The sequence below is a fragment of the Camellia sinensis genome, chromosome 13, assembly GCF_055761805.1.
Source record: "Camellia sinensis isolate YWXY chromosome 13, ASM5576180v1, whole genome shotgun sequence".
NCBI lineage: Eukaryota > Viridiplantae > Streptophyta > Magnoliopsida > Ericales > Theaceae > Camellia > Camellia sinensis.
Window position 1 is genome coordinate 102,239,977 of NC_138973.1, and position 24,809 is coordinate 102,264,785.

Here is a 24,809-nt window from a genome sequence, read left to right on the forward strand (position 1 = left end):
TCATTTACTAAAATACAAATGGCTCTTCACTGAATTTTATTTTTATTTTTATTTTATAGGTTTTCACTTGGCATAAAAAATGTCATTATATATATAATTTTCATATATGAATATTTATTTTATTAGTGTTTCAATAAATTAAAAAAAAATGCTTTTAACATCATTTATGATTCTGACCCCCCCCCCCCCCCAAAAAAAAAAAAAAAAAAAAAAATTCAAATCAGTGGAATTTGGAGAAAAATATTAGTTATACATTTCAATGGGAAGTTTGTATAATTCAGCTTGTGTCATTAGATGAATTAGAATGTCCAAGGCAACTGAAGTTTTTGCAACAGCAAAATCTTGCCCAAACACAGAAGACTCATTTATACCATTTTCCTTCCTTCACAAAAGATCAAATTGTTTGAAAATTGGCATGCTAAGACAGATTAGAACTTCAACGCACAACCCGTTTCAAATCTTGAATGAAAACTTGGTAATCTCAAGACTCGATTAGAATTTTGTGTCACAACCCTCATCATCAAAAGAGCAGCAGAAGACAAGCTCAAAATGTTGGGTCATCTTGTACCTGAGATTTTGAGGCAATATTGCAAAGGCTCTAGAGAATAAGCACCACCGATTGATTGGAACCAATCACTGAATCGATATGCTATGTACATTGAAAGATGCAGACCAACGATCAGTTTTGGCCGCGGTGCTTGGCTCTCCCAAAATCGTCAATTCCTCCAATGACAATCACAAATGACAGATTTTCCTATGGTTTTGTGATGTGCATTGATTTTCTTGATTTATCAGAATTCAAAAATCCACATTTCTCTAACAAACCAAACTAGGCCTTTTGTCCCAATCAAGTGGAGTCGGCTACATGAATCCTATTTTGCCATACTCTCACACCATCGTCTAAAGTTTTACCTGAAAAACTCGGTTGTACCACACTGAGTGAAGGGTCATATGAAACAAATCATACTTCACCGCCTTTTTGTGCCAAAGAAAATGCCGTTGCACCATCTTCACTCTCTGCTGCATTGCAAGGTACTGCTCTTCTGGAATCGAGAGAAGTATATTCCTCAAGTTTGGGATATCTCTCTCTAAAACAAAAACAGAAAACGCTTCCCAATCGAGTACCTCAAAGAATGGAGGGACATAATTATCTGATATGATCACCGGCACACACTCATAGTAAATGGATTCAACGACCCGGGGTGTGTGGACTTCATAACCCCTTGCACAAATGCAATACTTGCTGCTTTTCATGTACTCTCTGTACTTCAATTTGCCTTCAATGTCGCGGGGCATAGGGCCAACAATCTTCATGTCCAGTTCTTTGTTCTCCCAATACTGTAGCAAAATGGGACGCAGATAACCATGCATGCTTCCTGCAAAGAACGCCAATATAGGTCTCTCTGAAGGGGGGTTTCCTCCAAGATCTTTATGTGGATCCTGTGATGTGCGGATATATGTCACTGGCAAAGATACGTCCTTACCTACTCTGAAGCCTCGTGCAACATTGGCATTGCAAAGAGCTCGGATGGAACTCCCCATATTATTCCTTGTGATCCGAGTTGCCTGCAAAAACCAGGTTTTTCATTAGAAAACAGTATTATTTGTTGTATAAAACTCAAATTGGTTAAGCTTATGGTTTGGCAGTTCAAGTTATTTTTAGTGTCAAATGTTCCATCTATATCTGGTATGGATAAGAGCCTTTGCCTAAAGGTAGGAGTGGGAATTTCAGATACAACATGTTAACAAGACACAATAAACGGGTAGGGTTAGTGTTGAGGGGAATCTGACATGAACCCGAGATGACATGACACAATTCCCAACCCTACCTAAATTTATAGAAAGCCAATAGCTCTGAGACAATGCTAAATTACAGTACCAATAGCACATTTTATAAACGAATAAATAGATCAAATTATCTAATAGGGTCAAGATTGAAATTTTGTGAGATAAAAAAGAAAAATGATTCTGAAGTGAGGCATTAGAAGCGAACCCAATCATGACAAGCAACAAGAAAATGATCTGCTCCTCTAGCTCGGTTCCAAAAACGATACTTTTTGGCGATAATGTCTGTGTAATTCTTTAGATATTTCTCCATGTCCTGACGATTGGCAAGTATATCTCGATGAAGAGTACTCCTTAGCTTTTGTGAACTAAAAGGTAAATAAAACAAGTGAGCTTTTCGGGGGTCCCTCGCAGCAAATTGTTTATTTCCCTCTATCAGTTTCATGAACCATCCTTCAGAAGCATAAATTCCTCTCAAATATGGCTGATGGAATATAGGCTTTTCTCCTTCCTTGTAGATATAAACTTTGAGCATTCGTTCCATCAACTCATAGCTCCTGCAATTATTTTCACATGGAAGCACAAAGTTAATGTCCATGTATTAGATCTTAAATTCAGTTATTTAATTGGATGCCTAAAAATTAAAACAAAATGAAAAGTACTTGCTAGTTCAACTCCCCACGAAGGCACTCAATGCATGATCAGTGGTCTCCTTGCAAATTTTGTGCCTAACATTGATTTTAATTCTTTTATATCCTATTTTAATTTATCTATTTTTCCCATTTAAGAAGCACAATATATTGTCTGTGTCAAATTGCTTCTTTTTTTAGGTGTGGCAGAGCTAGGAACGTTCAACCAACAGTCAAATGGCAAAATACAATACCTCAAAAAGTTTGCAAAATTGCAAGTGTTCCCAGGACAATATATAACACAAACCATTCAAAAGTTAATAAAAATGTGTATCTTTCAGGTTATATGAATTTACCTAACAAACATGGAAAAATTTCGAAAAAGTGAAGGATGGAGTTCTGGGCTGTTCTTTATAGTAGGAGCATTCTCAATTTGTAATCTTGCATATTGAAGTTCCCGATCACGTGGGGAAGACCACTTTGGCCTCTGTAACCAGTAATATAAGAAGTCAAAATTCTAGAACACATTAATTTATATACTAAAGCATCAAACTCAAAACCAATTAGCAATGAGTGGAGTAGCCTCTAGGGCATGTTTGATTAGTAGGATAATTGGGATTGTTGACTCACAATCCCATGTTTGATTGCAAATTTTATTAACCGGATTACATGTATAGCGGACATTCAAACAAACAAACAACACCCATGTATGTTTGGAAGGAGAAAGATTGGGTACATACCTAACCTTTGGCATAATACACAAAGTGATCATCCCGAGACTCGAACCCATAACCTCAAGGTTATTAGGCAGAATTGACAAATTGACGAATTTTTAATATTGAGAGAGGCTGGGAGTCATAATTTCAAGGATGAAATTAAAAAATTAAAAAATTAATAGAAAAACGAATACATAATAAATGGTTATCTCAGTAACGAGTGGAGGTGAGAGATGAGAGGATAGACTCAGGCAGAGACTTGACCCACTGGACACCACCCAAAAACCAGCTCTGATACCATGTCAAAGCATCCAACTCAATACCAATTGGCAACGAGTGGAGTAGCCTCTAGAGTATATGGACCAAGCTTTGGTACCTTATGAAGGCGATGTGGGACAAGTTTAAAGCTATATCCTTATTGCTCAAACATTAACCTTAAAAGTCCAAAACCATACCTCTGATTTAGAAGAATCAGAACTCTGAAGCAATAATAAAGTCATTTGGTATATCGATGTTGGCTTAACATGCCTCCGGTTCATAATGAAATTCCCAGACACCAAAGAATTATTGCTCCAAGAAGCCGAAACAGTTTGCAACAGCTCATTATTCGTACCATTGGACTGGGCTTCCATAAACAGTGGAGTTCTTGAATCTGCATCGAAGTTTCCTATCTCATTTGAAGAGTTTCTTGGCGACGTGACTCTGAGGGACTCAAAACCATATTGATTGCGAACTTTCCCTGGTAAAGAAAAGGCGTTTGTCTTTCGAGTTTTGTCCAGTGTAGCATTTTTATCTGATTCTTTAACGTGTCCCATAGGACCAAGTTGAAATTCTATAACCATTTCTGGAGTAGAGCTATTATCTGCTTGTGTGAAATTTCCCATTCTCAAACTCTTATCAAGGTCCAAATTGCTCTCAAATGCGATATCATTGCGTGATTTTCCATCCTCATCCATTTCAAAAGAACTATCCATCTCTCCGTCAACATCTGATTCCATTTCAGTTTCACCGCCAGCCTTGACATCGGAATCAGAAGTCGTAGAATTATTAACCACCCTATGAACTATACCGATACTAGTCAATTTTGAACCAACCGTCACAAAAACTGATCCCTTAGTTGTATGTGATGGCGTTGACATATAATTTTTGTAAGGGAACGATAACAATTGAAATAGAACTACAACATAAACTATCATTCCTATGATCAAGAGCAGTCTCTGGATTTGTATGTGATACAACCTTTGAAATAGAACTCCAACTTCCATATTGAAAGTTAGAATGATCAATTAACCGTCTTAGGTACACTCCGGTGGCTGGGAGATCAAATAACTGGCTGTGAAGTGTCATACCATCCCCTGAAAAAAGGTGTTATAAAAAATACGAAGAGTTTATCTATCAGAAACAATACTTAAATCTACTTATAGAAAATGCCATATTGTATAGAGAAAAGATGTCATGTGAAACTAAACGAAAAGATACATCTATAGAGAAAATTGAACAATGAAGACCTAGGGGTGGCCTTGGCCATTGAAGCATTTTCTTACCAAAGTGTGATGCCTGGGTTCAAGTCTTATTATCTCTCTTCTAATAATTTAAAAAGAAGAAGAAGAAGAAGAATTACAGATGAAAAATTACAAGACATAAAACAAACCTCAGCTCATGCCTCAGACCCACTTTAACAGACACAAAACAAACTTTAACAGACACAAAACAAAAACAAATTTTGGAGCAAGTCTAATGGGAAGCATCCATACATTCTAGTCCATATCATCTACATCGAAGCTTTCTTATTTTCGCATCATTAGCTTTTCAGAAATCCAGTACCCAAATAAAATAACCAAGTGTATACATTATATATTATAATGTGAACACCTCACTTTTGTATTCCAAAAATGTCACAAAAGAAGTATATATATATATTTTTTTTTGATGTGTTGAACAAAAGAAGTATTTTTTTGCCATTCAAATACTAAAATCTCCACAAACTGCAACGAATAAATACGAAAAATCAATGGATCACCCATCTCATCTGGTAATTGCTTCTGTTTTTCGTATTTGCACCATAGAATTCTCACTTTGTAGCTGACAATTGTAAACGCATAGGATGTGCACTGGCCGTGAGTATATTTATTCTATTACATAAGGCATACACCTCAATTGATGTGAACGCCATCACACTTTTTTAATTTTCCAATAATACCCATTATATCCACTAATTGTCACCTCCAACAACTGCCGGACCATTTTTTTCATTCATCAAACTGTTGAAAACCATAAACGTTTTCCTCATTTATCAAACCGCCCCTCAATCACCAAATCATTCAAAAATTTAAATATAAAATTACAAATGCATAGCATTAGCATCCACCGGTATAAATATTCCCATATATTCCCACCATTAAATTAGTTTACACTGATGTCAGAAGAATTTTTAGCATAATCAACTTTTTGATTTAAAGAAATATCAAAACCCACTTTCACTTGTTGTAATGGTTAAATCAATAGACTTTCCTTATGCATACAATCCAACTTGTCTCAACTAATCCAAAATATACGGAACTGGTTCAGAATTTCAGTAAAGAACAATCAAACACCAAAGACAATTGAGTAATTTTTTTTTCCAGAAGTACATCTGAACCCATGAAATCCCAAAATTTGTATAAGCTAGAACTAAACAATGAATTGAGTATACCCACCAGTAAAATAATTTTTTACGCAAAATCTTTTTCCTAACCCACCAAGAAAAAGAGATATCAGATGTAAATCTGAATCTATTGTAGTGTTTGGTTAAGGGGAAAACCGAGGTCCAAAAAGGAGAATTTTTTTCCAGGAAATTTGATAGCAAACACCCAAAATATGTATCTATTATGGTGTTTGGTTCAGAAGAAAAACAAGGTAAAAAAAGGAGAATTTTCCCAGAAAATTTGATGAGAAACACTGAGAAGATGATAAAAAGAAAGAATGTGCAACTTGGAAACAGTAAAGAGTTGATGTTACCAGAGAAGCAGAAGAGGAAATCGAATCCCTCGCTCAGTGAGACCTCTATGAGCTGGAAAAATGAATACCCATTACAGTAAGAGGCTCAACTGAAAGCTCTCTCAAGCTACAAATGATTTGCAAAACACACCTAGATGAGAGGATACTATTTTAAAATTAAAAAAAACAAAACAAAACAAAAACATTTTTTAATTCTTTGAAAATATTCAAAGTATACACAAATTTTTTATTAAATTTAAATAAATATTTGAGAAATTTTTTTACCTAATACTATTTATTCTAATCCTGATTTTTTAATTTTCATTAAATAATCGTTTGATCGGCCAAGTGTATATTCAGGCGATCATCCGACTTGTGTTAATTAACGACATTTGAAAGGAAGAAAATTTGTAAGCCTAGTTGACCAAGCGGCAAGCGATTGTCAGGGAACGGTCGTTCAGTGTATGATCCGAATCGCGAAAATTTATATTTAAATTATTCTTAAAAGAAATTAAAAAAATAAATTAATTAATTAATTTTATTCAGAATCTACTTAAAATATAAATAATTGTGTAAAAAAAAATTAATTTTAAATTAACTCAATTCAATCACTAACAAATACCTTATTAATAATAAAAATTTTGTAGATGTTCAATAATTATTGTTATAAATTATTAGTAAAAAAAAAAAATCAGATTCGGTGACAAAATATGCCACATACTAACTTGCATGTAAGTTTGGTAAATTTCACCACATCATGACTCTTGGGTGGAGTAGATTTGTGGCAAAGAATAACAAAAAGAGAGAGAGAGAGCTCTGCCTATATATACCCAAGAAGGACTAAGCTTATTCTCACATATAAACAAAAGAAGGCAGAAGTATATACGGGTGAGGAGAGATTCAGTAGAAGGAAAAGAAGAGAGGAAGGTTAAGGAAGTAAAATTTTTCTACCATTTCATCACCCATTTGAATCCTACTATTAAGTAAGAAAACTCTCTCAACCCTTTCATTTCTTTTTATTAGTGAAGTTTTCAGATTATGTCCTTGTGATTAAAATGACTACTCATAAATAGAAATTTTATATATATGTGTAGGAATTTTGTGATGTGTATATCAAGTGTTTGAAGATGTTGATAGTCTTAAAATCATCTTATTATTGTAAAGAAATAAGTTTGCATGTGTAGTTTATACATTTAAAGAGAAGATTGAAAATAATTAATCTGTTTTGAGTTTGCCAGAATGTTGCTCGAATTTTTAGACAATTTTATACTCAAAATTTTGAGATGATTTCTTCTAAAAAGTTGTTGATAATGATGTCTAGTTCATTCAGGAATTTTGGCAACAATTTTTGAGCTTTTTACGGAATTATACAAAATTTTAACTAAATCTGAAACTGTGTTGAAAATAATCTGTTTTGAATCTGTCAGAATGTTGCCCGAATTTTTAGGCAATTTTATACTCAAAATTTCGAGATGATTTTTTCTACAAAGTTGTTGATAATGATGTCTAGTTCATCCAGGAATTTTGGCAACAATTTTTGAGTTTTTTACAAATTTATACAATTTTTTAAGCTAAATCTGAAACTGTGAGACAGATTTTACTATTTATTTGAATAATTTGTGTTTAATATATAAAGTTACTGATAAAGGATTAATACTGGGTATTCAGGGTGAGCCCTGATTTTTAATAATTTTTAAGTAAATTGTGTCGCGAAACCCTAAGATGGCACGGGGATTATTTGAACCCTTAGCGGTATTTGGTTTTGGAATAAGGGTGGATGTGCAGGTGGCACGTAGGGAAGTTACGTACCCCTTGCAGACCGTTGCCTTGGGGCAGACCACAGATGTCACGGCTTGGGTATATATCTCCGAGCATGGGTATCTTTGGTAGTTCTTGAATATTTGACCAAGGGGAGTTTTCCAAATTAACCGTGGCCATGACTTAGTAGTTGGTAAGTTAAACCTCTTTGGCGAGATTTCAAAGGTCACCTAAGCTATTAAAATTGTTTGAATTACTTTATTGGTTTTAATTTATGTTTACAATTATATTATTATCTCGTATTTATAATCTCATTATTTTCTCTAAAAAAGAATGGTAGGTTGATTATGTTTTGCTTACTGTGTTGAAAAACTCAGGGCATATATTTGTTGCCCTGGCGTTTCATGTCATATTATGTCGAGGAAGGGACTGAGGCTGAAAGAGGAGCTGCTGCTAATATCGAACATTGGCTAACTTAGAGTCAAGATTTTATCAAAATAAAATATTGTTATTTCTTGTATTAGTATTTAACTATGTTGTGACGTTGTGTGTAAACTTGTAATTTTATTTTGTTATTGGACTTTGACTATGTAAAAATTTAAAATTTTATAATTAGTAGTTAAAATTTTATCTAGCAAGTTATTGTTATTTTAAGTCTTATGATGTCTCAAAAAATAAAAAAATTTGGGACGTCACACTAATAACTATTTACAATAATTTGATAAAAGATTGTGTTCTTAATTTGATATTGATTTGATGTTAGAATTGAAACACCTAAATTGAACCCTTTTTTTTATTAAATTTAAATTTAATAAAATATATATATATATATATATATAGATTAGAGACAGTCAGAGGATACTTTTTGTAATAAACGAGACCAAGCTGGACACAAGAGTAAAAAATGCTCCGGTTGGAAGCTGCCGACAAAAGACTTATACGACGACGTTTCCATGGGGATAGTATAAGGGGCTTTTGTTTTTTTTTTACTACAATAAACAAACAAGTTGAGGCAAAATGAAAAATCAAGCAACCGTTTGGTTTAATTTTCAAATTAACTTTTGAATCAATATCGTAAAAAACATGTTAGGGTAATCAATTTTTAAAATTCCTTTCAAAATTATTTTTGCCTTCCTCTCTTATTCTCTCTTTTTTTTATATTTATTTTATTATTAATAAATTAATTAATCACTTTTTCTTCTCTCTTATCGCCTCTCGCATTCTCTTACATTCTACACATCAATCAATTAAAAAAAAATTCACATTCATATATTCAACAATAAAAAAAAATTAAAAAAATATAAATCATCCCAAAACTATTTTTAAAACTCATTATCAAACAAATTTTTAATTTTCAACAACTTATTTTGTTCAAAAATATGTTTAATTTTTAGTTTATTTATCAAACGAGTTGATCTCGAATGAATTTTTAACGAGTTATGAGTTGAATTTGAGTAGCTTAATTTTTAATAATACACATAAATTTATCGAGTCAAGTATTGTGTTGTTCAAGCATGTTTGAAAGCTTAATAAGCTTTAAAATGTGTTCAAGTGTGACTTATTTGACGAGTCGATTTCAATTGAGTTTTTAATGAGTCAAATATTAGAGGTCGAATAAATTGATTCATTAACAACCTTATTTCCTATTTCGTATTATCGTAGGTCATGCTTGTTTAGATGAATTAGATAATGGAGAATTGTAATCCATCAAACTATTAATCGATTTTCATGATTTATTTGGTTGAAAATGATGTATATCTCATATTTATTCTCATAAGATTAAATGTCTAGAAAGGATTATCCTATTGAATCTAATATTTAATTGAAATATTATGAAAAATGATAAATGGTTAATAAAATATTTTACCTTTTTCAACTATTTACTAAATTTGTCTTTAATATTTTATTTTTAAAAAAATTAAAAAAATATATAATTTTTTAATTAAATAAAACATCAATAAATTTATTTAAAATAAATAAATTAATTAAACAAATTATCAACAAAAATTTAAAATAAAACATCTATAAAAATTTATTTAAATAATTAAATAATTAAACATCAACAAAAATTAAATTATTTTATTTTATTTTATTTTTTAGTTGAGAATTTTATATTTTATTTTATTTTACTAAATATAATACATTATGAAATTAAATACTTAGAAGAACAAATGTGTCATTTTATAACTTAATATCATGGGGTTCTAGTCTCACCATTTCTATCACACATCCATCCCTAGGACACAATAGTTTAACATATATGGAATTTATAGTCTGTAGTCCTGTAGGACTCCTAATCCGATCTACAAATTCTTAACAAACAATAGATTTTATGGTGGCTTGAACTTGGAGTCCAATCCTTCCAAACAAACACCCCTTTAATGTGCTATTTTTTTTTTTTTTATCAATATCCAAACTGCTAATCCGATTTATAAATTCTCAACAAAACAATAAATTTTATGATGGATTGAACATAGAGTCTAATCCTTCCAAACAAACGCCCCTTTAATGTGTTATTTCTTACCCATATCCAATTCCTACGGGAAAGCCTTAAGTACATATAGAATGTATATCATATGTATCTTATTATATATTAGATACATTACAAATATAATTATTGAGAATTGCTTAAAATATATATTATTTTGAGAGATTTATTAGAAAATTGTTTTTCAAGTGGTTGTATTCCAATTAGTCCAGAAGATATTCTTGTATTCCAATAAGTCATATTATTTGAACATTTGGTCTACCCAATTTTAATTCTTATATTTAAAGTATTTTATGGACATTTATACCTTTATAAATATTTTTTAAACGGTTGGTAATTTGGTGATATGAATATTTATATTTTACAATGTGAATATTCATATTGACGTGTGAATGTTCACATTGATAGTTTGAACATTCACATTGACATGTTAACATTCACATTGATGGTATAAACATTTACATTGATGATGCGAACATTCAGATTGATGGTGTGAATATTCAAATCACGGAACATTCACACTGTAAACATAAATATTATCAGGGGCATTTTGGTAACTATGTCACTCATAGGACTTATTGGAATATAAGAAAATAATATGGACTAAATGGAACATAAGTAGGTGAAAAATAATTTATGAAAAAATGCCCCTATTATTTTTTATGATTTGAAAAATTACACATACTCCATTGTCATAATTATTTAAACTAATTGTTGTTCGTAAAGGGGGTTTGTTTGGCATGTACTAAAATAATACATGTTCTTTTAGTACACTATCTTATTTGGGTCACAATCACCTTATTTGAATCACATTACCTCTCTATCACATGAATTTGGGGTTATGCGGGGTGCACAATAGCAACTATTGTGCAGTCAAATAGGTCCATTTTGGGACTCATTTCGATAATTCGAACCGTTCACATTTTAGAATATATCAAGTAGAACATACCTGTAAAAAATCAAATTGATCGAATATTGTTTACTCTTTCATCCACTCACATTTGTATCTACAAAAATAAATAACAATTGTGATTTAAAGTATTAAAATGAATACAAATGTAAGTGGATGAAAGAGTAAACGATATCTGATTAATTTGATTTTTTGTAAGTATGTTCTACTTGATGTATTCTAAAATGTGAATGGTTCTGATTATCAAAATGGACTTATTTGACTATACAAACTGCGGTGCACTCTCGTATAATAGTCACCCAAAATCTCTACCACATCACTTCAATCTCAACCCACATTTTATATTTTTTCATAAAAAAATTAAAAAATATACTAATCTGTAGACGTCCCCGAACGCTCCGGGAGGATGAGTCCCGTTCTGTTCGTTTGTGGGTCACTGCAGTTCGGACTCAAATTGTCACGGTTCTAAATCTGAACCAAAGAGTCCAAATCCGGCAAATCATTTTGAGAAAACAGATTTTGAAAAAGAAGTGCTAAACATGGACTGCTTTGCCAGATACAGAGTCGCCACCTAAATATTTTTTATGGGAGAATTTAGGAAACCCTGACTCGTTGCCTAAGGCCACGTGTCTGTCATCACCAAAGTTGCCTCGACTCGGGAACTTGGGTACGATTGGGGAAGGTCAGCTATGAGCACCCCCGCTCGCCCGATCCGGAGATCGGCCTCTACTAACCATGATATCTAGTTTTGAAAACGTTATGTGTTCTTATTCCGATTATTAGCCTAATCTTACTATGTGATGCGCATAACACAAAAGTATAGACTAGATTGCCTAATTTGGAACAAAGCATCGCATATCCGTTTGTTTGGAAATGATTTGAAATCTGCTACTCACGAGTAGGCTAAAACACGAATTTCAATGAGTTGTTCCAACTCAAACAATCTAACCTTCACCCACAGGCATTCAGGCAGTAATATCACATAAGCACATAGCCACATGGTAAGCATGCTGTCATGTTAACTTTCATACTCGTGCGAGATGCTAAAGCATAATACTTACATCGTACTCCGTGCCAAAATAATGAACTAGCTAGTAATCATGCATGATCCTAGTCCAAGTTTAACAAATGGCTAATGCATCGCATGCAGAATGTCATTAGAATAGGCTCAGCTAATCTAAGAGTGACATGTGGAATGCAACAAGTAACACGTATTCAAGTTAGATTTGAAATACTATGCAGTTAGTATGATATGCCGAGCCCAGTGCATGCAATACAAATGAATGGATGCACGCAAGCATAGCATAAGGATGCTAAATTAAACATGTCCTAATACGAACCATCAAAGCAGGTAAGTAAAAGGGAGAAAGAAGTGGGGGTTGGAAGACACGCACAAACGCACCCACACTTATTACAAATTCGCCCTCGTTTGGAGGGACCAAAAGAATAATACACTTTAATTAACCTACAAGCTAATTAAATAATTTACAGACCATCTAATTAATTAACAAATCAATTAGGCTAAGGAAAACATTAAAAGGCCTCGGGAAGAGGGATGCACACGTGCTCGGATTGGCTTCACCTGGAAATCCAATGCCATGCACAAGCTGCCTCTGTTTTCCCTGCTCTGCTCCTCTGAAAATTGCAAAAGTCCCAGGGAGCACTTTATGAACACTGGGGAATGCTACCGGCCATAAGGAATTATCACCGGCCATGGCAGGGTGGTCATCGACCATCCATGGAGCTATCAGCCATCCATAATTGGTCGATCGGCACTGTATATGGTCGACCGGCCAAAGCTTCCTGCAGAAACCTATTTTGACAGCAGCAGAGGGCAAAACATGGCATGGCAATGCATTTCAAGCAATGTTTACACCAACCACACTCCTTATCATGTTTATGACTCAAAGGAGTTTGGTACTCGACCCTCGGACCACCAATCGCGCATTTCAATGCATAATGGCCAAAGAGGCCGAGTTGTGCATTTGATTTCAAATGCAATGCAAACCAAATAAACACATAAAGCCCAACCTCTATCATGCTCAATTCAAGAGGCGAAGCATGCATGCTCAATGCGATGCAACCTAGGCATGTGAGCTAGTATGCAACATGAGCATGTGGGCAAGTATGCAAGTTAGCAAACATGCAAAGTGTAATCTTAACCATGCAAGCATGCAAGATGCAACATGGACAACATGTTAAGTACAATTCATGTCAAATGCATTACAACCGAAGCATGTAAAGGTGCAATGTATCAAACATGCAAAATGCAATGTAACAAGCATGGAACAAGGCCAAATATGCAACAACACATAGGGCAAGCATGCAACAACATGCTAGAATGATCTTAAACTAATTTGGGCAGCTCTCAACTAGGCCCAAAACAGTGGCCAAATGCTAAGGAAATGGGCCCAAGTACACATACAATCATGCATGCAAATGAACCAACACTTAAGCATAAAGGAGAGACTCTTAAGCACACTTAAAAGAGAAACATCATGGGCACATGGCATGCATATTAAGCTTTGAAAAACTCATGAGGATGGTGCCAAACCAACCTAAGCCAAGCAATCAAAGCATGCTAACAAGTCCAAAGCTTGAGACCAACCAAAGGGCTCAAACCATGGCCATGCCAACCAAGCCTCAAAGGGCCAAGGGGACTCCAAACAGCCCCAATGCAGGTTTAAACAAGACCAAAGACACACCTAGATGACATCTAAATGGTCTAAACATGCAAGCATATAAAAGGGTCCAAACATGAGGCGCAAGACAACAACCTTTTAACACATTAAAGGGGCATCAAATGTAAACATACAAGCACACCAGTATGACTAAAATGGCATGGCAAGTGGTCCCAAACCACTGAAACAAAGCAAGGATGGCATGCTAGAGGGGTCAATGCTCAAGGCATACAAGAGGTGTTACATGGTAGCTATACAAAGCGAAGCATGAACGACCCGAATGACTAAAAACAGACCTCAAGCACACTAAAACAAACATACAAGCTTCACAAAGCTAGGCCAAAACACATGAGCATGGTAGTCTAAATGCTATGTACATGTTAAGGCAAATCATGGCATTACAAGACATGTATGCAAGGCAAGCATGATGTGTCTAAACCAAGTAAAAACAGTGCTATATCATAAAAAAATAAGTACAAATAACACTTAAGACATGGCCAACATGAACTTAAAAATGGTGTTCACACATGAGGCAAACATGACACTTTTTGAAGGCAACAATGAGAGGGGATGACCCTCTCCTCCTTAGGACCTTAAGATACCACCCTCACCACTGAAATCCCTCAGGATTTCAGTGGTGAGGAGGTCTAAACAAGGTGGTCCCGGAGCTCACCAAAATAGCACAAAAATAGGGCCTAACAAGGCCTAAGAGGGGTCAAACAACCCCAAAGCTCAAAGCAACCTTAAACAACTATTTTAAGCAAGTAAAAACAAAACTTTTATATGTTATACACTAAGCTTGAAACAGCAAGCAAGGTAGGCAAACAGACTATGCAAAAATGGGGTAAAAATGGCAAGAATCTTACCCTTGAAGACCTTCCTCACAAGGATCACTCCAGCAGCTTTCTTAGCTCCAAAACAGCTCAAGAACTTTAAGGACAGCCCCCTAATGCCTCAGCAATCAAGGTAAGGTGTAATGGTAGGCGTTCTAGTGCAAAACTAAGGACAAACACACACTTAGAGTAAAAGAGAGGGAGAAATAGAGATAGAATAGATACATTATGCTAACCTTAGAACCAGAGCTCTCTGGAACTTTTTTTGTAACCCTAGAGGAGGGGAGAGAAGCCTCCTCTTTATAGAGCTTCACTCTTGCAAAGCTTACAAAACAAGCTAAGCAAGAGTGACATCCCTCCATACACGTGTATGGAGGGGGTGCAAAGTGGTGTATGGAGGGGGTGCAAAGTGGATGCCAACTAGCATAGCTGGCACAAAATATCTGCCAAAAGCAGATGAACAGTAGTCGGTCAGCCAAAAATTCCAAATTGACCAAAACAATGGTCGGCCAGCCACAAAGATTGTCGGCCGGCCATCACTAATAGCCGGTAGCAACAAAACATGGCCGGTGGCCTCAAGCCATGGCCGGTGAGGTGTGGGGATGGCCAACAAGCTATTCCCTGCCCCTCAAAAGTAAAACACAAGTGTTTGGTACAAAACCAAACACAAAACAGTCAAGCCGAGAGGTCTTGAGGCAAGACGCGTGGCTGAGGCCTCCGGGAACTCAAGACGAACACAAACAAGGATGATCACCGAGTGTTCAAACGGTGACGTCCAAGTCTTGAAGACGATCAAAAATGAGATGTCTACATAATCTTACACTTTCGAACAACCTTTAGTATAGTTTCTGGATTGTTTATAGTTTTGTTTTTTTATTTTAAAAATATGTGTCAAATTATTTGGTATAATTTGTGTTAATAATTTAATTAAATTAAAAAATTAAGGTCATGTTTATTAAGTCTCAAAAAATTTAAAAAGTCAAAAAATTACACAAAAAGCAAAAAAGTCGTTATTATTCAAAAATAAAAAATATTTAAAAAATATTTTATACATTTTTGTAGTACAAAAGTTTTCATTACATTGTCAGCCGTACTACCCCAGCAGGAAGACAAGTCATACACTTTTTGGGAAAAAAAAAATTACATTTGTAAAGCCGCAGAGTTTGATGGTAATGTTGGGCCCTTGGGGGTCCACTAAGGGTTCCGTTTTGATAATCCGAATCGTTCAATATGTACAACTCGTCGAGTACTATATGCCTGTAAAAAAATCACGTTGATCTAATATTGTTAACTATATGATCAAATCAGTTTTATATAAACAAAACGGATGGTGTGATAGTTAACTATTGAAAAAAAACTAATCCGATCACATAGCTATCGATATCCGATCAATGTGATTTTTTACATACATATAATACTCAACGAGTTGTACATGTTGAATGATTCAGATTATTAAAATGGGACCCGTGGTGGCCCCCACGGACCGACCATCATTGTCCAAGCACTTTGCCCCGAAGGAGGTAATAATTTACTGTGTAAGACACCCTGCCCCCACAGGACAGTCGTATAATCTACTCAACTTTCTTCTCCTATACACTTTATTTATACAATTTTTCATTACACATTTTTTCGTAAAAAGATAAAATTAACCCAAACATTCATAATTTTTTTTTAATTTTTTAATCTAAAAAGATAAAAAATACACTTATTTAAGACACCTCAAACCACCTTAATTATAAGAAAACAGGGACTTTTAAATTCTGTTTGATAATTATCCAATTTCAGCTGACCAAACAGGCCCTTTATCTGCTTGCAGTGAACCATAACAGAAAGAGAGCCGAGGAACCCCACAACACAATTCAGTGTTCTTCGCATCATTTTCAGTTGAAAACAAACCCAATTAATCAAGAAAAATGGCGTTGAAAACCCTAATTCAATTCCCAATATTCGCTCCACCAAATCCAACCACCCACCACCACCACCGTCCCGCCACCGAAGTCCGGTTCTCGCGGTGGAACAACGCCAACGCCCAGAAATTCATCCGCCAAGACCGCACCCAACAAGATATCGAAGACGAACTCCGCCGCCTCAAACGCTTCAACTCTGCCGACAAAATCATCACCACCACCACCGACACCTTCAGGTCCACCGGAACACCCTCCACCCCCTCTCTCCCTTCCATTCCCGGCAAATCCTCAAAGTATTCCAAAAACCCTAGACAAACCACCCACCCTGCATTTCGCCCCATTTCAAGGGTCGTCAATGTTCCTACCGAATCCCAAAAGGCCGAAACCGGCGTCAAAGTTAGCGACGACGGCGTTTCCTATGTTCTCCCCAATGCTCCCTTTGCATTTCAGTATAGCTACACTGAGACTCCAAAGGCCAAGCCTTTGAAACTCCGTGAGCCCCCAATTGCTCCCTTTGGCCCTTCCACGATTCCCAGGCCCTGGACAGGCCGGAAGCCGCTTCCGCCCTCCAAGAAGAAGCTGGAATTCGATTCATTTCGGCTTCCGCCTCCTCACAAGAAGGGGGTCAAGCCGGTGCAGTCGCCCGGGCCGTTCTTGCCTGGCTCTGGTCCTAAGTATGTGAAGTCGAGGGAGCAGATATTGGGGGAGCCACTGACCAAGGAGGAGATTGATGATCTGGTGAAGGGGTGTATGAAATCTTCAAGGCAATTGAATATGGGTATGCTCTAATTCACTAATTCAATGTGTGTGTAATGTAGATATATGCATTCTTGGTTGTGTTATGGATTTGGGTTTGTGGGTTTAGTTTAGTGGATGCATGTGGTTTGTATGATTTGAAAATGGGTATGCGTAGGCCCTATTTGATAGAGCTGTGGGAAAGTGCTTATAGCTTATGCCTTAACAGCTTATAGCTTATAACTATGAATATAAGTTAATTTCTGACTTATAAATTAAGCTTTCCCTGCCCCACTCAAAAAATAAGCTGATTTCTGACTTACAAAAAGATATAAGCTGTGTTGTTAAGTTAAACTAAACACATCAAAATAGCTTAAATTAAGCTGAAAGCTGAAATAAGCTGAATAAAAGCTGTACCAAACAGGGCATTAGTATATTGATTCTGCTCTTATTTGTATCTCACTATTTGTTTCGGCGTAAAACATTTTCTATGAAATAGAAAATGTTTTATTATGTTTAATTGCGACCTTCAAACTAATGTGCTAGTTGTTGTATTAGTGTCAGTGGCAATGGCGGTGGAGGTGGTACTAGTGATAGTAGTGCTGGTAGTGTGGTGGCATTGGTAAAACTTTAATCCGGAAAATGTTTTGTACCTTTCAAAAGCGATAAACATTCTATACAAATAAGCTTGTTTTCCATTGATCGAAAACATTTTCCATCATAACAATAGCCAGAATTTGCAAAAAATGTTTTACAGAAACAAACGGAGTGTTAGCTAAATGCCATTCTCTGCTAGTGTTATGAGGAATTTGAATGCGGATGTGTTATACTCATATGCCTTTTTGTGTTGCTGTAATGAGGAATCAATGTGGGTTGTATGGATTTGTTACTCTCAGGGATTCTTTTTTCAGTAATGTTTTGTTTGTGGGTTAATATAATGAGTAGCTTCTAAGCATTGTGGGTTTATATGTCTTCCTTGATATGGTAGTATTGCATTAACTTTATTTGCTGGTTCTCTTTTTAGGAAGAGATGGCTTGACACACAACATGTTGGATAACATCCATGCACTTTGGAAGCGGAAGAGGGTGTGCAAGATAAAATGTAAAGGTGTTTGCACAGTGGACATGCGCAATGTGCACCAACAATTAGAGGTTGGTCTCTCCAATTTGTACTGTTTTGGGCCTTTTTTCTCTGCAAAAAAAATGTTTTGCTTTCTTTCATTTTTGTCATTCTATCTTGGCTACAGTTTTCCTTATGTGGTAGATGTTGTACAAGCACTTTTTGTAGGAGACTAATATAACTTTTGATGCACCAAAGCTATTATACCGATATATGCATCATACTTGTACACATCATTATTATTTTGTTTCGTGTTTTCACTATGACAAGTCTCAGTCTTCCTAAAAATTTATGCAGGAGAAAACAGGAGGGAAAATCATATATAGTAGAGGAGGGGTGATATACCTTTTTCGTGGTAGAAATTACAACTATAAAACTCGGCCTCTCTTTCCTCTTATGTTGTGGAAACCAGTTACCCCTGTATACCCAAGGTTGATTCAAAGGGCCCCAGAGGGCCTGACATTGGAGGAAGCAAGTGAAATGCGCAAGAAGGGGCGCACACTAACACCAATATGCAAGCTTGGTATGCTTAGTTCTGTCCTGCTTAGTAAATTTGCGCGAATAGATATAGAAAATTTTCCAGATTTTTCAGAACTGTACTGATAATCCAGAGTTTTGTATGCTTACAGGGAAAAATGGTGTTTATTGTGACCTGGTAAAAAATGTCAGAGAGGCATTTGAAGCATGTGAGTTGGTGCGAATTAATTGTCAAGGAATGAATGGAAGTGACTACCGTAAAATAGGTGCCAAACTCAAGGTCTGGTTCCGCTGTTGTTAAATTTATTTGTCATATCGCCACCACATTTGTATTAACCACTTTTTTAATTGCAGGATCTTGTCCCATGTGTGCTAATCTCATTTGAACGTGAACACATACTTATGTGGAGAGGAAGAGATTGGAAGTCATCCTTCCCAAAACTGGTAGATGATTCCGATGCTAAGAATTCAGAAACCGACGGTGCAATTCCTATTGCATCACATTTAGAAGGCCAAGTAGGAACTGCATTGTCTATTCCAAAATCAGGAGAGCTTACAAGTCTCGCAACACTCGGCACAAGCACCTCTCCCATGTGTAGTGAAGATGTGCTGATAGAGAAACATCATGGTGCAAGCACAGAGGCTGAGGATCAATTACCTGAATTAAATGATATGTCATCTCTAGTTTCTGATTCAGTTACAAATACAAGTCACATTTATGGAAGTGAAATCCCAACAACACTAACTGAACCTTCGATTGAAAGCCATGGAAGCAAAACTACATCGCATAGTGCAGGCTCCGATAATGATGAGTCAACAGGATATGACATCAGCACTGAAAGCGTTAGCAGCTGCGAAAATCAGCTAAACCATTTGTCTGTGGATCCTGTAACTTGTAGCAAGCCGCAAGAAACATCAGAAACAGTGCCAAATCTCAGTGACTTGACAAGTTTGAGTTCACCTTGGACAGAGGGTGTTCTAGTCCTCTGGAAGGAAGCTATCGAGAGCGGGACTGCAATTGTTGTGGATGATTCTAGTCTTGATTCTGATATTGTTTATAGGAAGGCAGTGGCACTTGCCAAGTCCGCTCCACCTGGGCCTGTTTTTAGGCACAGACGCAGGAAGGTGGTAGTTCAGAAATTTGAGAAGCAAAAAACTGAAGATTCGGAGGTTAAAGAAGTTGTGATTGTTGCGGAGAGAAGAGGAAGTGAGACGAAGAGTTCTACAAATCACAGAGTGAAGGATGCAAAAAAAGATTTTCCAGGTGTGGTTCCAAAAGGGAGCCTGAGAGTGGATGAACTTGCTAAGCTACTAGCTTAGTGCTTGTACTCAAAACTTCTTAATAGATGAATTTATCAATTGCTTTTGTAGGTTCACTATCATGTTTGCAACCTCTGAATTCTCTTATTAACATTGTACATTATCATAATTTTGTCTCAGTAAGTGTAGGTATGAATTTATCTATTTTCTTCCCAGGCTACAATCTTCAATGTACCACAAAAAATTCTCCTACATTTCACTTGAATCTCTTTGAGAATAGTTTTTATTTTTTTTAAACCACTAGGGTTTGTAAAATAAGTTTCCAAACTTATTTATACGTTATTATATCATATATAAGCTTATTTCAAACTGTGTTCAAGAAATTATCAAGTGCTCAATATTTATATGTTTTCATAATAAGCCAATCTCAAATGAATTTTTAGCAAGTCAAATAAAACTCAATTTCAAATAATTTGGTTAATTTTAGAGAGAGAAGATGAAGCTCTGATCAAGATGACAATCAAAGCCCACAAACAGCAAGAAATTCCCATATTGTGAACAATTTCTGTACCTTTCTGATTTTCCCAAATAAATAAGGATAAACATAAACTAGTTTCTGATTCAATAAAACATGTCTTAAATTTTCCTTTAATTAATCACACAAAATTGCCAAAAAAAGAAAAAAAATTCCCCAAATTAAAAATTATTTTGAAACTGAACAATCTTTGAATCCCCAACTCGTTACAATGATTTCGTGGCAGAAGCGCATGATCTCACGCTTGCTGCTCAGCCTTCTTATCGTCGTCATCATCGGCAGCAGTAACATATCTCTTCCAGAACCAATGACTTTCAAACAGAAAATGTATCTCCTCTATGGGAACTTGCTTTGTTTCTGGCAAGAGAAAGAAGATGAAGGCACTCATGATGCAAATCAAGCCAGCGAACAGCAAGAAGATACCATACTTGAGGTGGCAGAGAGCCGCAAGGAAACACTGCGCAATGAGAGCAGTGAAGATCATGTTGACACAGACCACCATGCTTTGGCCTGCTGACCTTGTTTCCAAGGGAAAGAGCTCGCTCGGTACTAACCATCCCAGAGGACCCCATGACCGTCCATACGCCAAGACGAATAGGCAAATGACAACCACCAGGAAGATGCCAATCCCTTTTGGCAGCACAACGCCTTGCCCAAATTTCAGAGCCAAAGTAACGGCCACAGCCACCTGCACAGATCAAATACTCATGAGCTAGTACTCAATTTCTCAACAAAAAGTTTCACATGGAATCAGAATTTTAAATATCGGCTGACACGTTTCAAGATTTTGGACTTTTCATACCGAGATTTACCAATATCGGTTGATACTATCCAGTATCAACTGCTGTCCGATATCGGTGAATATCAATATTGGAAGTCTGATACTGGTTGATATATGACTGTAGTGCCAATACTAATAAAACATGCAAGGAAGTGTCTAAAATGTGAAATTTACATTGCAGGCTATCATTTCAGCTCCAGCTTCCAAGAAGAAGGCTCTTCTACCAAACTTGTCGACGAATGCCATCGATATCAATGCAGCCACAACAAGGGCTGCGCTTGTAATGGTAGATGAGTATAGAGCAGCTCCTGAACCAAACCCCAAACTTTGGAATATTACAGGGGCATAGAAGAGTATGGAGTTATTCCCAGTGAGCTGTTGGAAAGCAGGTATTGCCAGAGCACCGATAACCAACTGTGGGCGATTCTTTCGCTTGAGGAGGTTCCTGAATGGGTGTTTTATGGCCCGTGCTGCGTTGCTCGCATCAATGAGGTCATCAAACTCCGCATCAACATTCTTGGTACCTCTCACTTTCTCTAGTACTTGTCTACCTTCTTCTAATCTGCCTTGTTCTACAAGACTATTGGGGGTCTCGGGAAGGAAAAGACCGCCAACAAACATCAAAGTGGCTGGGACTGTGGCTAAACCGAGGGACAATCTCCATCCCCAAGGATGGATCTTTTGGGTTCTATAGTTGATGAAGTTAGCTACCAAAATCCCGAGGCAGGTTGTTAGTTGAAACAGTTGGTTCACTGCTCCTCGCACTTTTGGCGGTGCCATTTCTGAAAGATACAGGGGAACTGCCTACAAGAACAAGAAAACAAATGCAAATATCAAGAAACTGCAAAATGTCGTCTGTTTGGGCCAGTTTGGTGTAAATTTTTGTAAACTGAAAGCTAATAAGCTAAAAGTCTCTCTTCTCTAGTTTCCCAATAAGTTGCACCAAAAAAGGCCTTCATTCATTTTCTTTTCAAATTGGGGAAAGCGGGCTTACTTGGTTTCCAAATCCAATGCCAAAACCTAAAAGCGTTCTGCCAATGATCAGCATAGCAATGTGCTTTGCAAAGGCATTGACAATTCCTCCTAAAAAGAAACTGACTGCTCCGAAGAGGATGCTAGCCCTCCTTCCCTTCTTTCGGGTTAGGACTGAGGCTGCGAATGTGGAGACGAGGGCAGCAAAATACAAAGAGGAAGTGAAAAGAGTGAGGATTTGGTTGTCATATTTACAGTAATCGGTCTCATTGATATGGGCTTGTTTTCTTCTGTACACTTTTGGGAAGAATTCTTTTAAGAAATCATCCATGGAAGTCACTCCCCCTGTAATCAAATGCCGAAAATTCCATTCATACATTGTTTTTCAAATGCGTAAATATGACAAAACATGTTTTCAAGAAAAAAGGGTTCAATGAATTGGGATAATTTTGCAATTTTAACCTTAAGAATTTGGATCTGGAATCCCATACAATTCATACATTGCTTTTCAAATATATGCAAGTATGAAAAAACATGTTTTCATCAAAAAAAAGAAAAAAAAAAAATCAGTGAATTGGGATAATTTTGCCAAAATTGATTTAGGTAAAATTAATTGACCAATATGTCGAAAAAAAAATTACAAGCAACATTGCAAGCACTATATTTTTCGTATTATCTCCTAGTAATTCACTTCCTTCGAAATCTATAAACAAACAAAATGGGAAAGAAAAAAAAGAAAAGAAAAGAAAAGACAACTGGCAAGAAAATAATCAAACTTAATTAAATTTGTCTTGTTGCTGGAAAAAAGTGGAGTAATAGAAACAAAATAAGATGCCTTCTGGTCAAAACTGGCTGGCAGTGAATAGGAATATCCTTTCTCAGATGAAATCACTTTTTCTGATCTCCCACACTTTCTCGGGAAAACTATCTCCAAAGAAATGTGAAATCCCAACCATTTGTTCTCAAATCAGAACGCAAATTCTCATCAACCCATTGTTGGTAACTCAAAATTGTAATGAATTATGTTTTAAATCACAAAACCAGTAGTACCCACATCAGAAAAATGGCTAATATATATAGACTCATGTTTGAAATCACAAAATCAGTAGTACCCAGATCAGAAAATTTTGTAAACTTTATGAACCAATGTATTATGAATTAATCAAGAAAAAAGACTCACCAGAAACACCAAGATCATAACCAAAAAGAGACCCTCCAAGAGCAGCAACAATACAAGCAAAGATGAAGTAAGCAGTGATTTTGTACTCATAAAGATGAGCCCTTTTTCCAGCTCCTGCATCACCAATAACTGCACCAGCCATTGTTCAAACCTCCAACAAAAAGATCTCTCTTTTTTCTTTATATATCTTTCTCTCCTATTGTACCTGCAAAGCAAACCCTATGCTTGCATGTGTGAAAAAATAGACTACAAATAAATAAAGAAGTGAGCTACTTATATAATATTTTATTGGAGAAATTCACATATATATATATATATATATAAATTTATTTATTTATTTATTTATTAATATAATGTTGAAGATAAGATTGATCAATCACAACTTGACCTTAATTAGGGGGTCTAGCCAGCAAGTAAACTAATTTCAGTCAACGAATTCTATTCTACCACTAAAATTACGTTGTCCTTATCTTTTTGTAATCGACAATAATAAGGGAGTTGTTTTTCCTTTGGAATTTTGGCTTATCCACAGTTTCATATGTCATCTACTTTGACTTTATAAATTAATTTTTTTTTGACCTTTTTAATTCTACTTATTTTGATTTTTAGTGCTTTTTAAAATTATATAAAATATATTTAATTTTTATATTTCTCGAGTAAATAATACTTGAAATTAAAATAATAATAATAATTGAAAAAGGTAACCTGGAGAGAAAATGACTCACAACAATTGAGAAAAGACGCAAATAAATTTTGGAAATTGACTTCTTAATTTTAATTAAATGAAGATGGTCCCCATTCTCTCATTTTTTTTCATTTAAAACAACATTGGAAATATATATATATATATATATATATATATATATATATATATATATATTATGTGAGTTGATAAAGTCAAGAGGAAATTACATATCGATGTATTTTATAAAAAATAATTACAAATTAATGGTACATTTTATCAACATTAATAATTAAATCATAAAATCTTTTTTAAGGGATTTTTATTGATAAATCTCATTTAAAAGTGTTTTAACCTAAGAAGTTTATGAAAAAAATTTTAACC

At 35.5% G+C, this 24,809-nt stretch overlaps 3 protein-coding genes across 4 annotated transcripts; 1 reads left to right on the forward strand and 2 right to left on the reverse strand.

The window, feature by feature from the left end:
• Positions 1–267: 267 nt before the first annotated feature.
• Positions 268–6,304, reverse strand: LOC114288110 (putative glycosyltransferase At3g07620). 2 transcript variants are annotated; one of them, XM_028231593.2, is made up of 6 exons: positions 6,128–6,262; positions 3,586–4,485; positions 2,771–2,901; positions 1,994–2,342; positions 1,485–1,566; positions 268–1,376 (listed from the first exon to the last, which is right to left on the reverse strand). In XM_028231593.2, the coding sequence occupies exons 2-6, from the start codon at positions 4,393–4,395 to the stop codon at positions 901–903; spliced, it is 1,848 nt and encodes a 615-aa protein (XP_028087394.2). In that variant the 5' UTR covers positions 4,396–4,485; positions 6,128–6,262; the 3' UTR covers positions 268–900. The 2 variants fall into 2 exon arrangements, with proteins under 2 accessions (XP_028087394.2, XP_028087392.2); XM_028231591.2 differs by having other exon boundaries at positions 268–1,566; positions 6,128–6,304.
• Positions 6,305–16,511: 10,207 nt separating this feature from the next.
• CAF1 (RNA-binding CRS1 / YhbY (CRM) domain-containing protein) lies at positions 16,512–20,391 on the forward strand. The gene is made up of 5 exons (XM_028231588.2): positions 16,512–17,461; positions 18,443–18,570; positions 18,836–19,061; positions 19,168–19,295; positions 19,370–20,391. The coding sequence occupies exons 1-5, from the start codon at positions 16,690–16,692 to the stop codon at positions 20,333–20,335; spliced, it is 2,220 nt and encodes a 739-aa protein (XP_028087389.2). The 5' UTR covers positions 16,512–16,689; the 3' UTR covers positions 20,336–20,391.
• Positions 20,392–20,827: 436 nt separating this feature from the next.
• On the reverse strand, positions 20,828–24,154 carry LOC114288109 (sugar transport protein 14-like). The gene is made up of 4 exons (XM_028231590.2): positions 23,744–24,154; positions 22,586–22,908; positions 21,766–22,395; positions 20,828–21,498 (listed from the first exon to the last, which is right to left on the reverse strand). Exons 1-4 carry the CDS (start codon positions 23,883–23,885, stop codon positions 21,049–21,051), a joined length of 1,545 nt encoding a protein of 514 aa, XP_028087391.2. The 5' UTR covers positions 23,886–24,154; the 3' UTR covers positions 20,828–21,048.
• Positions 24,155–24,809: the final 655 nt, after the last annotated feature.